Source organism: Hibiscus syriacus, unplaced genomic scaffold (genome assembly GCF_006381635.1).
Source record: "Hibiscus syriacus cultivar Baekdansim isolate YM2019G1 unplaced genomic scaffold, ASM638163v2 tig00001238_pilon, whole genome shotgun sequence".
Lineage (NCBI taxonomy): Eukaryota > Viridiplantae > Streptophyta > Magnoliopsida > Malvales > Malvaceae > Hibiscus > Hibiscus syriacus.
This window is the reverse complement of record NW_024061853.1, coordinates 2,072-20,550: the sequence shown is the minus strand read 5'-3', so window position 1 is coordinate 20,550 and position 18,479 is coordinate 2,072. Positions and strand designations below refer to the sequence as shown.

General features: G+C 34.1%; 1 protein-coding gene, 1 non-coding gene and 2 pseudogenes across 2 annotated transcripts; 2 read left to right on the top strand and 2 right to left on the bottom strand.

Annotated features, from left to right (window-relative positions):
- Window positions 1-977: 977 nt before the first annotated feature.
- On the bottom strand, window positions 978-4,389 carry LOC120123920 (protein trichome birefringence-like 3). The gene is made up of 6 exons (XM_039142709.1): window positions 4,195-4,389; window positions 3,900-4,122; window positions 3,271-3,442; window positions 2,525-2,721; window positions 2,158-2,316; window positions 978-1,383 (listed from the first exon to the last, which is right to left on the bottom strand). Exons 1-6 carry the CDS (start codon window positions 4,358-4,360, stop codon window positions 1,047-1,049), a joined length of 1,254 nt encoding a protein of 417 aa, XP_038998640.1. The 5' UTR covers window positions 4,361-4,389; the 3' UTR covers window positions 978-1,046.
- Window positions 4,390-8,814: 4,425 nt separating this feature from the next.
- LOC120123899 lies at window positions 8,815-9,425 on the top strand (annotated as a pseudogene).
- Window positions 9,426-9,537: 112 nt separating this feature from the next.
- On the bottom strand, window positions 9,538-9,610 carry TRNAA-AGC. The gene has a single exon. It is a non-coding gene; the product is annotated as a tRNA-Ala (tRNA).
- Window positions 9,611-9,831: 221 nt separating this feature from the next.
- LOC120123889 lies at window positions 9,832-16,668 on the top strand (annotated as a pseudogene).
- The last annotated feature ends 1,811 nt before the right edge of the window (window positions 16,669-18,479 follow it).

Below are 18,479 nucleotides of genomic sequence, written 5' to 3'. Positions count from 1 at the left end.
ATGCAGGACTGAAAAATCAAGAATCCAAAAAGAAAGATAAACTAAACCCTTTAGGGTTTCTCGCAAAAATTATGGAGCAGTGATCAATGCAAGTAAACAAACAAGAAACAACCAATAGAAATAAATGGAAAAGGAGCTCAACTTAGATTGTTCAAAAACTATGACAAAACTTTCCACAGGCTGTTAATGAACAAAGTGTGATTCTTTATGTTGGTCATAGGAAAATTTTCTCAGAAACCTCCAGAATCCATTTCTGGGTATTTTACACTGTACATAACATATGCCTAACATTAACAGGTATACCGAATCAGATATGGTCCTAATTAATTTCAATTGAACTACTTCCTATAACCATACGTGATATTCATATATATTTCTTCATATTATTTCATATGTAATATACATATATCATGTAAAGTTAAAGAGCTCATCTAAAACTTGAAAATCAATCCACTAATTATTTAAAAGTTTGAGTTAGTCGGTTGCTATTCTATAACTCAAATTTTATTTGAATGTTTTTTTCTAGTTAATTCAAGTCAAGTTTATGAAATTATGAGTCGAGTCGAGGTTTTTTAGCATTGGATCAAGTCAAAAAAATTTAAAATTTTCGAGTTAAATCGAATTTTGTTTACTCCTCCCTACCTCAACGGATGGATTCCATGAAAGGTCGTGTTCTGGTATCAAGAAACCACGAGGGTCTAACAATGGCCTCGTGTTTAATCCCAGTGGATCATGTATCAAATCCCTTCGTGGCAGTAGCTCATATTTTGAAAGTTTGAAATTTTTAGGGCGGCTCGTCGGCCCGTCGATCTATCCATGCATGCATTTGGGGTTTCGAAGAGAAATCATCGAAGGGAATGCACTCTCAATGATCAAGAAGATGTAGACAAGCAAAGAAGATAACTGGATAATCGGCACAGTGGTGAATAATGCAACATTCCATGCAAAATTTCTTAACTGGCTAAAGAATACAACTTGCAGATACAAAAGTAATAGCACATAACTGGTACATAAACTTTATCTGTTTTGTTTTAACCTTGTTCTGGCTACAAATGTGCAAAGAGTATCTGATTCCATGTATCTGGAACTCCAGGCAAGCACCAGTGGATGCAATCGGCATGTTTCTTTGGATCTGCTCTTTCCTCGGGCGTCAGAAGCTTTCCCCCGGTCTCTGTATAAATGGATGAATGTGCATCGACTCTGTACATTGAAAGTTGCGTTACGTTAAGAACCGAAATTGGAACTTTCAGTTTCTTCATCACTTCATCCACTGCGCTCATCATCTCCTTGTTTGCGGCGAAGTTTCCCCAGAAATTCTTCTTCTTCAATGGCTCTGATTCGTTGAAGCATTTCAGCCCATCTTCCCTCCCCCACTCCTGGCTCCTGCACAATAAAATTAGCGTTCGAAGGAAAGGTCAAATTAGGATTTTGGTCCCCTGATATGTCTAAATTTTGACTTTGATTTTCTACTTTAATTTCGTATAATTTGTTCATCTACTGATTTGTCCAAATTACTGACACCATTAACTATTTCAGCTATAATACATTTGTGTGTGTGTGTGTGAATGGATAATATTTAATAAAAAAAATCACCTTAGCATTTTAAACGCAATAGTTAACATGTGTTTAAACGAAATACATAATATGACTTATTTTAAAATATTATATATCAGTCCCCAAACTATGACTTTTTTAATTCTATAAACTTTAAAACGTTTTATGCCAATCCTCAAACTATGATCTCATTCTAAATTAATCCCAAAACTTTAAAGCATTCTAGATTGTCGTTAGTTTTATTGAATTTTAGAGGTCACGAGAATTGAACTTGTAACCTAATAAGATTTATCTATTTTTGAAGATTCTAGTCTTCTAGACATGTTCATTCCATAGACCCTAAAAAGTATATCAATTTTCAACCAGTAGCGTTGGCAGCATATTCATTCAAAATATTGTATGATTTAGGGATTAAATTAGGACGGGGATCATAGTTTGAGAATCGATCTTAAATATTTTAAAGTTCAAAAATAATTCATAATGTGATCATAGTTTGGAGACGTCTTGTGCAATTATCTCAAACTAAAGTAGCTTTTAAGCAAAGTAGAAGGATCAAAATCATAAATTTAACCAAGAAAAGGAATATGAGAAATAAAACGGTACTTTGAATGAGTAGGGGACATAGTCGTGAAGAAAACACGTGTCTTGTTGGGATTTATGTTTGAATCGATCCAGTTAGCCCATGTCTTCAGTCCAATTTTGTAGGCAACCGGTGTGTCCAGCTGTGCATAACCCTCTTCACCATTGGCGAACGAACCCCACCTGTTCTTAAATCACAAAATAATGTAAAAAGTTGCGAGTTCGAATCTAAATGTAGGTTAAATTATATAAATTGTGTAAATAAACTTTAATCGAGTCGAATTCAAATTCAAACAACTGTATTCGATTGAGATCGAACTAAATGTAGAATACCAGGTTTTAATCAAGCTTGACTCGGAACAGATACAAGGATAGGCAGAGGAGAACTTACAATGTTTTGACCCTAATGCCATACATCCACCAAACGTAAGTATTGAAGGCAAGGATATCAGCTCCTTCCCAGTCTTTTGAGGTATTTGAAACTGAATCTACTTTGATGATTCTCTTCTTCGCTTCCTTGATATTAATATCCGTATTGGATTGAACTAGAAATGGAGCCCAATGAAACTCAATTGTTGCATTATATTCCTAAACAGAGAAAAAAAAGTGTTAACAGGGTCGGTTAAGTTGTATACTATTAACTCATCAAAATTTGTCGGATTCGAGTAATTTGACTATCTTCGGATAAAATCTGCTTACAGGTGCAGAACATAAGCTAGATTAGAGGGGGTCATGCCCCCTAAAATTAAAAAAAAAATCTAATTTTAACCTTTCAAAATTTTAAATAATTCAATTTGACTACTCAATTTTTTTTAAATTCAAATTAAATTTAAAATTCTTCTAATATTCTTAATTAAATCCCCTCCCATATTTAAAAAAAATTCTCATAAAGCCTCTTAAATTTTCAAAAATTGTAGTTAGACCCTAATTTTTTTTGGAAAAAAATATAATCTAAACTCTTCAACATTTTTAAAAATCTTAATTTAAACTTCCAAAATTTTTAAAATTTTGAGTTTGCCCCCCCAAACTCTATCTCCGAGTTTCGGCACTGCCTACTTATGTTTGACCTAAAGAGGGTCAGTGAAGTGTGAGATTTACCTTAAAGCAATGTGGAAGGCGCAATAATGAAGACTATACCTTGGCTTTGAAGACATTATGAACTTTGCCTAGTGTCATAGATTTCTTTTCGGGAGGAATAGTCCATTCCACCATACAAACGAAAGATTCCCATTGATTTCTTTGAAGGGAATCCCCTGAGAAGACTAGCCTCTTCCCTCTAAGCTTTTCGAGTGCAACTTCTGGGTCAAATCTATAAATAAAAAGAAAACATTAGAAGGAAAAAACAAAAGAATGAAATGGAAAAAAGGTTAATTGCACCCGAAGTCCTCTTAAATTAATTTTAAAGTTTGAAACACTCTAGTTCGGGTTTAAATTTTCAAACATCAATATTGTATTAATTATGTTTCTTCAATTCTAATTTAAATTTACCATATAGTAGAATCCATTAAATGACCTTAGTGTTAAAAGATAATATTATTATCTCTTGAGGACTTGAGTTCGAACAATTGTGTGTATGTGCATTGTCAATAGGATCAGAAATATTCTAAACATATATTACATTTTAGCGGTTTAAGTATATTTTTTTAATTTTATGTACAATAATATTTTAAAATCAATTAAAACATTTAAATTTTTTTGGACTAATTTAAATATTGAGTTATATAGACTGCAATCAACTCAAATGAAAGGAACAAAATGTTGCTTACTTAGGCAAGTAACAGTCGTCTGGCTGCCATTCCCAATGACGGTAATCAAACTCAAGCTGTCCATTTTTTTCACAAGAAAACTGCCTCTCCACGTACGGGCAACTCCTATCGGTGTACAAAGGCTTGATAGAACGGTTGAACACCCACTTCCCCCGAGTTATGTCGCATTCTTCCGGGTCGAACTCGAACCTGTCGTCGAGTTCAGGGTTTCCCACCATTTTCTCTGCAAATTAATCACACAGTTATAGAACTAAACCCTATCTGCTAGAAGAAAAAAGGCTGTTGAATCACTTACTAGCTTTTACAGCAGAACTTCTTCTAGCACAGGATCTAGAACTGAGAAGAGAATTCGAAGAGATGAAGCTTAGTCTTTCCGTATATAAGAGAGCAAGGAAAGCAAAGCTGCATAGTGCAACTGTGATAATAGAAAGAGGTAGCTTTCCTCTGCATGATTTCATCATGACTGCTGAAGGAGATGATGATGCTACAAAGCTCATGTTCAAAGAGAAAAGATGAGAAAAAAATGAGAGGTAGCTTTATTTATTTATGAGTGTTTTTCTTTTTACGAGTAGGAGTTAAGCTAAAGCTATGGTTATGGCGTTCAACATCTTTTGCTTATCAGTATGATGGAAGGTAGAAAGTATGTTCAAAGGCTAACATCCTTGTGTTTCTTCCTTACTGTGCAAGCTACATTGTGTTTTCTCACGCTTGAGGGGGGAAGCTGATGTAGCCTTGCAGTATCTTTTACGGTTCAAACTAACCAGGAATGACTTCTGTTAAGGTAGAAAGTCTAGCTCATGAACTAATGGTTTAATTTCGAGAATTATTTAATCTTTTACGGTACACACTAGCAATCCTTGTCTAGTTTGTAGCTTAATGAGTCCCTGTGGTGGTTCATGTCGTTTTTGAAAGGTCCACCTGTGGTTCACAGAAAGAGTAACAGTATGTAGTAGTTGAATGCTCCATTTCTTCAACGGCTGATTTAGAAATATATGATGAGGTTGTAAGAAATAAAAACTAGATTATAACATGAATTAAATACATTTTTTTAATATTATGAGATAATTATAAGATCATATTTATTTAGATTTTTTAATTTATTAATATTGTGTACATTTTATATACATAACTGCTCGAATCCAAAACCTCTAAAAAGATAATATTATCTTTTACTACAAAAATCATTCGATGAGTTTAAGTATATATATATATATATATTATTAAAATATTAAAAGTTAAGAATTTTAGGATTACAATTAAAATATAACATGAATTAATTATGACGTAAGCTTTTTTGTCTAAAAATTCATAATCAATAATTACTTTGTAATTTTCGACGACTCAAAAGATCAATTTTAACATTTTATATTCACAATTAATATATATTAATAACTTAAGAAAGTAATTGCAATGTCCACCGAATGTAAGTTCATAGAATAAATATATTTAAAAACTTTTAAAAGTTGTTAAAAGATTATGTTTTCTACCTGATAATGTAATTGTAATGTTATAAATATGGATGTTAAATAATAAAAGATATAATAATATGATTTTAATTTAATGTTATAATAATGTGGATATTAATAATTTTGTAATTGTAATGTTATAAAAATAGTTTTAGTTCTAAGATTTATACATTATATTATTTTGATTTTAATTTAAAATAATAAATTACATGAACCAAATATTTTAGTGGTTAAAGGGATGTTGTTATCTCTAGTAGTTCCAAGTTTGAGTAACATATATTGCAAGGGTGTTTGAGCTTTAATTGTCAAATAGTAGAGGATCTTTAGAACAAATATTACCTTATAATCATCTTATATTAATAAAAAATTAATTTAATTCTTTATATTTAAAATTCTATCAATTTTGACTTTGTTGTTCTCTTAAATTACTGGTTCTTTTGTCATAAATGTTATATTATTTTCTTGGTATAATAACAACTTAATTATCTTGTTGTTGTTTTATGGTGAAATGCAATTATTCAGCTGCTACTTTGATCAAACAAACTCGCTTGATTTATGGTATCATAAAAAAGGGGCTAAATATAACAGTTAAATTTATTAGATTATTTTGAATTAAGACTAAATTGATAAAAAAATGTATACATTTTGAGATTAAAGTTCTTATTATACCAAGACAAATGAAACATTTGTTTCGATTTTAATGGTCAGTGACATTTGTAATATTTTTTAATTGAGTAACTCATTTATAATTAAACACATAATTAAATGGTATGAGACGTATTTTACCCAAAAAGATCTGAGCCTTTTGTTAAAATACACATCTTAAAAATATCAATATTACCGAACATGACACGACATGTGTCATTTATTGATTTTTTAAACAGTGGTTAACACCTAGACATCTAAAATAGTAATATTGTAATAGATAAAATGTTAGACATTTATTTTTAGCGATAAATTCTTTAGGCACTAAAACATTTTTTGAAGTATAGTTTGAACACTTTTTTATTGACTTAATAAAAAAGACTTAGATATGTATCGAAAAATTTTAGTGTCTAATTTTTTTTTGCTAAAAATAAGTTTCTAACGTTTTCTCTGTTATATTTTCAGGTACCCGAACATTAATTGCCTTTAAAAATCTCCATTAAGTGACACATGTCACGTCCTGGTAATTTTGAGAATTTTTATTTAAAATAAAAAATCTAATTTTATAAAAATCTAATTTTTTTCAAATCTTAAAAAAACTCAAAACTTTTAAAACATTCATTTTAGTCTCGTTGCTGTCGACGGCCACCACCAACGTTGTCAATCGGTCGAACACCCAACGGTGTGTGATCAGCCAACCACCCACGACAAAAACGCTCATACTTTTACAACAAATCGAACATCAAAATCTCCCTAAATCTATAAAATCCTAAATATAAATCCTTAAACCTAATAACTAAATTCCTAATCATAATCTCAAAATTATTATTAAATGTCCCAAATTTATTATTAAATATAATTAATTGAAGGATGGGGATGATGGGGAGCACAGAAGAAGGGAATGATGGGGGGCACATGAGTCATTTAATGAGTTTTTTTAACAGCGGTAAATGTCTGAACACTTAAAATGGTAATAAAAAAATATTATACAAATATTTTTAGCACAAAATTCCTTACGTAGTAAAACGTTTTTCGAGACATAATTTAGATATTTAATTTTGTATTAAACCTAGTTAAAATATATTCAAACGGACTCATCAAGTGGTTTTGATAGTAAAAAAAGAATGTTATTCTTCTTAGAGGTTCTAGGTTCGTGTAACTATGTGTGTCTGCAAGGTGTGTATGCGTTCTTAATGTGTTAAAAAAGTTCTGAACAAATATTATTTTGTAATCACCTCATACTATTAAAATATATTCAAACATTTTTTATTAAAAATATGTTCAAGCGTTTGAATAATAATATTAGCAAAGTTGCTTAATTAAAATATAGTAATCACTAATCAATTTTGTTAATTTTTTTTCTTCTTCAAATTCTCGAATTCATGTTAGATGTGAAGATTAATGATGAGAAATTTAAACAGGATCAAAATGAGATGATAATAATAAGATTTTTTTACTTTAATTAATGATTGAGGATTAAATTCGTACTTTAATATGAAACTAAATATGTATAAATTGGATCGAAATTTGTTCATATTTAAAGTCAAATTTGATATTGTTTAAATAACGTTTTGAGTTCGAGTTCTTGTGTATTCAGAAAATTCTGACTAGGAGACGCACCTATTAAAATAAGATGTATGACGTGAATCGATTCGAATTAAGTCAAAGCAAAACGTTAGAACCGAGGGAACCATGCATACAAAAGATAAAATGCAATAACTTTGAAAATTTCACAAAGTTTAGACTTGAAGATTTAAAATGTTTCTTCATAGACAATTTGATAAATGAAAACAATTACATCCACTAGTTAGACGACCTTCAATTTTGAATATGGCCAATATCCCATGACTTTCTTCTTCTTCTTTGCTGCAAGCAACATGGTAGCTTCACGTATTGAGCAAATCCGTATCACAATTAGGGTGTGAATCCAATCAATCTAATCTATTGATCCGATTTAAAATTTCGAATATCTAATCTTTTTTTTAATTTTCAGATAATTAGAATCAGTCTAAAAAAATAATAATTAGATCGAATACGAACAAATTAAATTCTAATTTCATATATTCGAAAATCCGATAAAAATTGAACATTTGGAGTTTAGACAGTTTTCTAGCTCAATAAGTGAGTCCACTAAACCTTTATAACCCAATAAAAATTAGGATGTTTAATTGTTTATTACATGCGGATTATTACATGAGGATAATTGAATATATTATATAGTAGATGCAATTAGGATGTTGCATAAATTCACTAAATATAAAATTTATTTTTTTATTAAATTAAATTTTATGTTCGGATCCAAATATTTGGATATTCAATCCGAAAATTTATATATTCGAACAATTTGAATATATAGTTTTTTTTAATCAGATTCGAATCATAATTTTAGTGATTTGAATTTTCAAGTATCCAAAATTTTAGATTGAATACAATTTGATATAAAAAATTGTTTTTAGTTGATTCATGATATCAGGAAGTGTTTGGTTAAGGGACGAATACATAAATTTATGTGATGAATACAAGTTTAAAAACTAATAATAAAAATTTTAAGGATACAAAATTAGGTCGTTAATAAAAATTACAAAAAATTATATAAATAATAAAAAAAATAAAATTTCCAAAAAATACGATATACTCTGAACATCTCTCTATCCATCATGATTTGGTCCACAAAAGGCAACTCGTTCTTGCCTAAGTTCATGAAGATCTTTGATTATGCCTCTGAGTTACCCACTGGCCACTAGCTCTATAAATGCCTTGAACATCAAGGCACAAATCAACAGAAGCTAGGCATCACAAACACAATGAAGACCGCATTATTTTTAGCAATTACTTTCCTCTCTTTAGCTCAACAATAGCCACTGATGAACCCGATGCAGTGCTCAACTAGTCGGGTCAAGAGCACCGAACAGGCATCGATAACTACGTTTTACCGGTGATCCGCGGTAGAGGAGGCGGGCTCACTCTCGACAGCGCCGACACCGAGACCGGGTGCCCGCTGGTCGTCGTTCAAGAGCAGCAGGAAGTGTCAAACGGTCTCCCATTATATTTCTCGCCAGTGAACGTCGAGCAGCAAGGTGGTGTTGTACGTGTACGGTGTATCCACTGATCTCAACGTCATATTCAATGCTTCTTCAACCTGTGTCCAAACCACTCTGTGGACACTTACCTTCGATGAATCGTTACAAAAGTTCTCGGTGGCAACAGGCGGTGTTAAGGTAACCTTGGGCGTGAAACTCTGAACAACTGGTTTAAAATCGAAAGATTTGAAGATGATTATAAGCTTGTTTTCTGCCCCGGGGTGTGCGATATCTGCAGACCTGTATGTGGAGAATTGGGTGTCTTTATTGATAATGGGAATAGGCGCCTGGTGCTTGCCGATGAGCCATTGAAGGTTATGTTTAAGAGGGCATGAAGTGGCCGTGCCCATCAACCTTGTATAATACTCTCATGTAATACTTGTGTATATGGTGGCAATAAGATCGCAATAATGTAAAATCTTGGGCGTATTGAAAAAGGAAAGAAACTGGAGATGCGGGGTATCGATCCCCGTACCTCTCGCATGCTAAGCGAGCGCTCTACCATCTGAGCTACATCCCCATTTGCAATAAAACTTTATTATAAATAATATTAGTCAAGCAGTCGACAACGAATCCAAAATCCGAAAGCTATTAGAAGAGTTTCCTATATTATGCAACGATTTTATTTGAAATTTCCTACAATCACATCCTAACAGCTGTCAAACAAAGTTCATTACTTTCATTTGAACTGCAGAAAATTAACACCCATGAGGAGACGGCAAGTGGACCAACAGCAGTAGAATAGCAAGGCAAGCTTTTTTTGTTTTACTTATTTTGATAAAACAAGCTATATTCTTTTTTGACTAGAGCTTGACAAAGTCTCCATTTTTACGTCTTTCATTGGGTTAATCACTGAAACTAAGCAAACCAAAAAGAAAAAAACAAGTCTTTGATCCAAACCAAACATCCCCAGAAACTTTGTAACAGAAAAAGAGAAAGATTCACCTCAATTCGGATTTACCATGTTGGCTAAACGCTCGCTTCAGAAAGCGGTTCACCATCCCCAGGTCCAAAAGAAATGAAATTCCTTGCTTTTAGTTTTAGTTTTAGATTTTACCTTTTTTGTTAGTAATCATCTTATGTGAGTTTCTTTGTTTCAGAAAAATGTGCAGCGTGGGGATTTGAAACCGGAAGATTTGGATTTGCGAGTTGCTATCCACTATGGGATCCCTTCTACTTCATCGGTTCTTGCTTTTGATCATATTCAGCGCCTCTTGGCTATTGGGACTTTGTGAGTTTCAAGATTTAAGTGCTAAGCATTATCAATTTGTATTCTTCCTTTTAGGATTAAGAAATCATATTGATCATTTGAATGTCGTAGAAAAGAATGTTTCAAATTTTGACTATTTAAGTATATCTTGAAGAATATCTTCATCTACAATTTCTTTTTTGGCCCTAATATGGTGTTTCATTACTTGCTATTTTGGTTTCTATTTATTATAGAGATGGACGGATTAAAGTTATCGGTGGTGATGGAATTGAGGGACTTCTCATATCTCCCAAGCAATTGCCTTACAAATATTTAGAGGTGTGATTGTGTTCAGCACTTTTTTTCTCTTAAGGTTTTCTGGCTATGTAGTTATTTATTAGTACTTAATGAATTCAAAGTTCAGTCTGTAAATTCCTTCAAGGAACTCCAAGATGAAGTCTTCGCTGTTGAGATAAATTTGATTTTCCATCTATGAAAGTTATGTTCGAGATTGCATTCGGAACATGTTGCTTAACATTTTAATCTATATGGAACATTCAGGTGCATTTTCGTAGACATATAGCTGTGAACTAAACTTTAGTATTTTCATGGCAGTTCATACAAAACCAAGGCGTTTTAATCGGCATCTCAAATGACAATGATATTCAGGTATTGATGCTTTATAACCTTTGCAGCGATTATGTGGTAAACAAGTTCCTAATCTTTTTACAGGTCTGGAATTTGGTGGACAGGTGTCTAGCATGTTGTTTACTGTGGGAATCCAACATTACTGCCTTCTGTCTAATTGGTGGCTCACGTTTCATGTATAATATGATTGCAAAATCATGATTTAACATATTTATAAAATCAGCTGCAAGTTCGGTACTTATGGAAGTGGTATTTGGCAATGCTTAATGCTTTGTTGCTCTATCTTTTCTCACAGGTATATACGAGATGGGTATGGTTTACTGTCAGTGATTAAGTTCGATGGTGAAGATGAAAATCTTTCACACTTACCCTACAATATATCTGCAAATTCTTTAAGCGGTAGTTTCTTTGTTCCTTTCTAATGGTCAATAATAATTTAAACTGGCTCAGAACATTCTTTTATTTGACTATTTTCACTGTCTTGCAGAAGCATCTGGACTTTCATTTCCTGATGACCAACATATTGTTGGCATTCTTCCTCAACCCCATTCTTCTGGAGATAGGTATGGTGCAATTGCTCTTATTAGCTCAGCCTTTGGACTTGATAAAGACTGAGTCTCAATATAATATCAAGTCAGTTTATCCAGAATGCTTGAATTTGATCGTACACCATTACTATCATGTGTATGCTATCTGTGAATGGAACTAGGATGGTTTGATGCATTACCATCAGCATCTCGATATGGCTGCAGCAGTACTAGGATGAAACTATCATCTTAGTTAGAACCTAATTACTATAGACAATAAGGACAAACAGTCAAGATTGATTTTGCATCTTCTCATTGCTTTAATATTTTGAACTATTTTCTTTTGCGGAGTCGTAATTGCATATGCAAATGGTTTGATAGTTCTTTGGGATGTTTCTAAATCTCAAATTCCCTTTATTGGAGGTGGAAAGGATCTTCAGTTAAAGATGCAGTGGATTAAGATGTCCAAGATGATACATCTGAGCATCATCTCCAAGAAAAGGAGATAAGTGCTATTTGTTGGGCATCTTCTGATGGATCCATTCTCGCAGCGGGGTACACAGATGGGGATATCTTGTTTTCGAATACAAGTATTACCCCTTCTAAGGTGAACAGAATGGACAAAGTAAAAACGCCGTTAAGCTGCAATTGTCATCTGCCAAGAGGAGATTTCCGGTCATTGTCTTACAATGGTCCTCAAACAATAGTTCACGCAATGATTATAATGGCCAAAGTTGTATCTATGGTGGTGATGAAATAGGATCTGAAGAAGTCTTCACTGTGCGTTATGCGCTTGATTACATTTTGGCATTGTCTATTCTAGAATCTATATAATAAAATGTCTGCTGGATCTTATATAATGAAGTTAAATAATTCCGAATGCATAGACTATATGTCCCAAAAGGGTGTAAAGTTCTCACTGGCATTTTGGTAGATTTAACAGAAAACTCATTCATTAAGAGGTTGTATTCATTTAAGAGTCATTACTTGAAGTTTTTATTCAAAATTAATTTTGTTCTTGCTTTTTGATGGTGGCCAATCAAACTTTGTTGAGCATTGATTTGTGTTAAGTTAATTCGGACCTATATTGTAAAATTATGATTCGATATATTTAGAGCTTAATGCGACTGATACAGGTTTTGAGTCTTGAATGGTCATCTGGGACGGACACTCTTAGATGTGTTGGTCGTGTGGACCTTACATTGACTGGCTCTTTTGCTGACATGATATTGTCCCCAACTGCTGCGGCAACAGGGGGCAATCACAAAACTGACCTTTTTGTGTTGACAAACCCTGGACAACTGCATCTTTATGATGGTATGAACTTGTCTACCTTGCTATTCGAGAAAGAGAGGAAACGATTTACTTGTCCTGTGGAATTTCCGATGGTAATACCTACAACTGACCCATCAATGACCGTTGGAAAGTTCAGTGTGCTACCAGCTGGTGGAAACTCATCAAAATCTCTTTCAGAGGTATGGTGTTTCTGTTGTAAATATGTTCATTATTTGAAGTCCTTGCGTTCCCTCAAGTGTTTCTTGCCTAACATTTCCCTCCTGTTCCATCAGCTTGTGTCAACAACGAAACCTGGCTTAACACCGAGCCCAACTGCTGGAATAAAATGGCCCTTGACAGGGGGTGTACCCACTCAACTGTCTGTCACTAAAGATAATTGTATTGACAGATTATACATAGCTGGTTACCAGGATGGATCTATTCGGATCTGGGATGCATCATATCCTATACTGACACTTCTCTTTTTCCTAGAAGAAGTGAGTTCCAGCAATATTGTGTTCTATCAATGCAACTTTGTTTGAACCAAACAACTTCTATTGAATGGCAGGTGCAAGGTACTGATGTGGCTGGTTCAAGTGCTACTGTGACAACCCTATACTGCTGTTGGCAGACCTTAAATTTGGCCGTTGGAAATGAATGTGGTGTGGTCGTAACTATTTCTTCACATTTTCTCTTCCTCTTTTAATGTTTCAAGGTTATGTGTTAAGCAAGTGCTTTATATATGTTTTTAACATTGTCTTGTATAGGTACGCATTTGTAACCTTGGCAGCTCCAATAAAACAAGCTTCCACTTTCACTGAGACCAAATCTGAAGGTAAGGTTTCGTCTATTAGTGCTCTTGTTGGAGGCTTTATTTTCTCGAACTAATATCATTCAACTTGCCTTACAGTCCAAAGCTGTGATCAAGGAAAAGAACCCAAGTATAAAGCTGTATTTTCCCTTCTCAAATCACCAGTTCAAGCCCTGAAGTTTGGGAATTGTGGAGCCAAGCTTGTTGTTGAATTTGGAGTTGATCATGTAAATTTCATTCGTCTTCTCATTGTTTGAGACATACTCTTCATTTGTCCGAGAAGTGAGGTCATTGTGGTGTTTTAGCTTTCTATTTCAGGACTCATACTTCTTTATGCTTCAACCACAGGTTGCGGTACTTGACGTGAGTTCGCCATCAATTTTGTTTGTTACCGACTGCATTTCTAGCTCGACATCTTCGGTCATGTCATTGTCTTGGTTAGAGTTTATAAATGCTCATAGCCATGTACAAGGCAAAGAACAACCGGAAACAGAAGTTGCAGTCAAACCTGAAGAGGAAATAATATTTATCTTAACCAAGGATGCAAAAATTTTCTCTATTGATGGTGCCAATGGTGAGATGATACACTCTCATCCATGGCACTTGAAAAAGAAGAAACTGCACTCTCCATGTACATTACAGGCAAGTACCATAGTAAAGCTGGATGCTTATAGTTAGCACTTCTTTTGCGCCTAGTATAAAAACACAATTCTAATAGTATTTTGAACTCCAGTGAGCAGTTTTCCAGTATTAGACCGCGAGAAGCATCTGGATGAATCCATCAAGGATACCACTGGCACTGCCAAGGGTGAGGCTGATCTTGACGCTTCCTTCATCTGGGACTGAACATCCCTCCTCTCCAGATCACTCACCTGATACGCTTATTTTGCTTTTTTGTGAAAATTCATTGCGGTTGTACTCCATGAAGTCTTTGATTCAGGTGCCTTGAGTGCCTTCTCTGTGTAACATTGTTGTGCCTCCATTTGTGTGCTAAAGAGACTTCATTTCTATAGGGGAACGATAAAACATTTCGTAAGATAAATCATATGAAACCTTGCTGTTGAACCACCACTTTTAAGAAAGATGAAAGAGTTTGTGGACTGCTCTTATTGTTTCAAACAGGGGATCTCGAGATCAGGTAAGATTTCGATATATGTGTGTGTGTGTGTGTATTCCTTATATCATTAACTAGGGTATTGATTTCGTTATCAATTAAAGTGATTCTCATGATTACAAATCACTCGATGTTATTACCTATCTCCATGCAGATCCTTGCCAGACTTGGAACTGGTTTAAGAGAGCTCCATAAAGTCAGTCCTGATGTGGAACTACAAGGCCAACATGGATAAGTTGGTGACTTATGATGCTCAAGTTTCACTGGTACATTCTTTTGGAATCTTTTTCTTTTGAAAGCCGTTTCATTGTTTAGCAGACGATGTCATGACATATTTAATATCGGTTTAAGAACATACATTAATTGTTCTATGTCTGGTGATATATGCCTGATGTTTGGTATAAATAGACGAGCGGATGCGAAGTGGCATTCATCTCTCTCTTAATGATTTCAGGTACCACCATCATTTAATACACCAATGCTGTTGAGAAAGTTTTGAATTTAATGGGGAAAAAATGATTCAGAGAACTTGTAATGTTTCTAGGATTCCAGAATCTCTGCCTTGTCTCCATGATCGGGTTCTTGCAGCAGCTACCAATGCTTCCACTAGTTTCTCTTCGAATCAGAAGAAGAAACAGGTCTGTAGAAATATCTATTCTAAGTTCAGTTTCTGACAAAACAAAACTGCCTATCGTTTTACCGTATTAACGCAGGGTATGGCACCAGGTATTCTTGATGGTATAGTTAAAGGCTTTAAAGGAGGAAAAGTGAACGCATCCGCAACACCCGATTCTGATTTTACTCATCTAGAGAGCAAATTTTTAAAGGCTTCACTCATAGACACAAGCCAGACTGTTATTAAGCAGGAAGATATTGAGCTTGACATAGGTTCGGTCCTCGGTTACATTGAACACGCTTTCTTAATTCTTGGTTTTTCTCTGACAAAAACATTTTCCCTTTGGCACCAGATGACATCGAAATCATCGAAACTCCACCGGCGACTAGCTCGTCGTCGCATGAAGCTGTTAAAACAAAAGGAGGTAAACCTGACTTTCTAACTCAGCTTTTCTTTATTCCTGAACTTCTAACATGAAATTGCCTAACATTCACTTTACCTTGCAGGAAAAGTAACAGACAGAGAAAGATTGCTAGATGCACCAGACGATTCAACACCCCGAGTTCGCACAGCTCAAGAAATCATTGCAAAATATAGGAAAACCGGGGTAACCAATCTCGACACCTTTTGGTTTTATCGATTCGGATTTTTCACAGTGATAGCTTTCTGAGCAGACTCCATTATCTGATATTGCAGGATGCCTCTTCCGCAGCAGCACATGCAAGAAATAAACTGGCAGAGAGGGGGGAGAAGGTGGAGGTAATAAAGGATTTCCCATGAAATGAACTTGTCATTTCTCGAATGAATAAAATGTCTATATAATTTTCGAACCGCGCTTGATATAGCAGATTCTGGCTTATCTCCAAGTTTAACCATGCTTCTTTATGGCTCCTTATCAGAGAATCAGCAGGTGAACCGAAGAGCTACAAAGCGGGGCTGAAAACTCCGCATCGTTAGCAGATGAACTTGCCAAGGCAATGGAAAATTGGAAGTGGCGGCAGATATAAGGCGACACAAACAGAGAATTCAATTGTTTCTTTTGAGATTATTTCTTCTTGCTCCATGTTAGTCGATCACTTTCGAGCTCATGAGACGTAAAACTCTGTTGATCTTCGATGGGGCCATTACCATTCCACGGCTAAAACTCCTACAGATCATACGAGCCTCCAGGAAAATTCTGGGTTGAAGCTTCAACAGATAATAGTGTTCGAGAGTTGTTTTGTATCTGATGTAAATTAAAAATATGATTCATTCTGGTAAAAAAAAATCTCGATTGAAAATCAGATTTTCTTATCCGGTCAGCATGGTGATTATAGAATGTAAAAAGGATTGATGTTGTGAAATTCTTACTTTGAAACAATCAACTATCCATGTCATTCATAAATATTGGTTTTTCAATTCCAAAGGATGACCTACCATGCCTATATCTGTGTCGGACTCTGACTATTTTGCTTTGCAGTACGGAATGGTCACGGCTACAATTGGATTTTTAGCCCATAAATCTGATTCGAAAATTAAAACTTTTCCCTAGTATTTGATTTGACTCAAAATTCTACTTGATATTTTAGATTAAAACTCGCACATAATCCGACTTATATATATTCATTTTTATTAGGTAAGAATAAGAATCTAATATAAAAATAGATATTATTGTAACTATTTCTGAATATGAAAATGATAATTAAAATATTATGTTAAATCAATTCGGATTAGTTTTTTTACTCAAATTTGATTTCATTTGATCACATCCTTTAGAAAATTTGACCAGGTTCGAATCTGACTTTTTTTAAAAAAAATTATCTCGAAATCAGAACTGATCGAGTCAAAATATAAAATATCATGGAGACTTGGGCATGGTCAATGTCATGTTTAACTCATTTCCTGCCCGACTTGGTCGGTTGCCTAATTTTTTATGGAGTTTTAATTTGCAGGGTTTAATGAAAAAAGGCCAGCTAGAAAATGTTCTTCGTCAACGGTCAAACATTTGTTTAAAGCTTAACGCGATTATTTTTTAAATAAATTGTTTTTCTTAAAATAAATTTAGTATTGTATAATTATAAGTATTCCAATTAAATTTATAATCCAATCCGATTGAACTTCGTCCCATGGGATAAATTCTTTTACTTTATTATTTTTTATTTATAAAATTAGTATTTTTATTTTTATTTAAAAAATAATCTTTTATCATTTAAATTGAGTCATTAACAAGGATTTTTGTAAACATTTTAGACGAAATGAGAACAATATTATAGTTGAAAAAAATAGTAAAATAAGGGCTGATTTAGTATTATTTAGAGACCTTAGATTGATTATTGAAGTCGTCTTAATATCTCTACAATTAAAGTAAAATTTTCGTACCAACAACCAGTTTGTCTAATGCAACGAGGCACTAGATTTTTAAGTAAATGTTAGGGGTTCAAACTCTAACATTTACGAACAGAGCAAACTAGGTTGAGAGGATTGTCATTGCCTCTGTCGTACTCGATCTAGATTAATCGATCAATAGATCGTATACTGGTGATTAATTTTTTTTAAAAATAAAAATTACCGTCCTCCCTAATTATTTTGCATGAATTTGTTAAAAAAATTAAAAGAAATTTGGGCAAAATCCACGAGATAATGTTCTCAAAATTTTTATTTCATGAGATAATGCTTTGGACATATTATTTGCTGAGATAGGGTGAATTCTACAGTGATAAAAGGAGGTCGCCATGCACTCCGGGCGACCAAGGAGTGATGCATGTGGGAGCTATGGGACCAAGGAGTGATGCATGTGGGAGCTGTGGGATGCATGTGGGAGCTGTGCATGGGTCATGCACGTCGAATGCTGTAGGTCGCCATGGAGTCCTGGCGACATGGTAGGTCGCCATGGAGTCTCAGCGACCAAGCTCCTGGGAGATTCTGCACCACGACCAAGCTTTAACCACGACCAAGCTTTAACCCTCTGCATCCCTCATGCGTTGCATCCATAGCCTCATGCATGTGTTTTATCCATAGCTGGGAGATTTCTGCATCCGTAGCTGCATGCGTTGCATCCATAGCTGCATTATTGCAGCGTTAATTTAGCTGCTAAATGCAGCAAATATTGTTGTTCAATTGTAGCCTTTCAATGCTCAATAGTTATACGATTCAATGCTAATATATTATTTGCTTCAACAATTTAATGACTCTGTCCAACGCTCATTTGCTTTATATAAAGGATATGGGGT

Excerpts from the sequence above, each read along its gene's own strand:
- LOC120123920 (XM_039142709.1), bottom strand. The coding sequence starts at position 4,360 with ATGATGAAATCATGCAGAGGAAAGCTACCTCTTTCTATTATCACAGTT. Across the intron at positions 2,722-3,270 it reads ATAATGTCTTCAAAGCCAAG|GAATATAATGCAACAATTGA; the intron begins GTATAGTCTTCA and ends TTCTCTGTTTAG. Across the intron at positions 2,317-2,524 it reads GGCATTAGGGTCAAAACATT|GTGGGGTTCGTTCGCCAATG; the intron begins GTAAGTTCTCCT and ends ATTTAAGAACAG.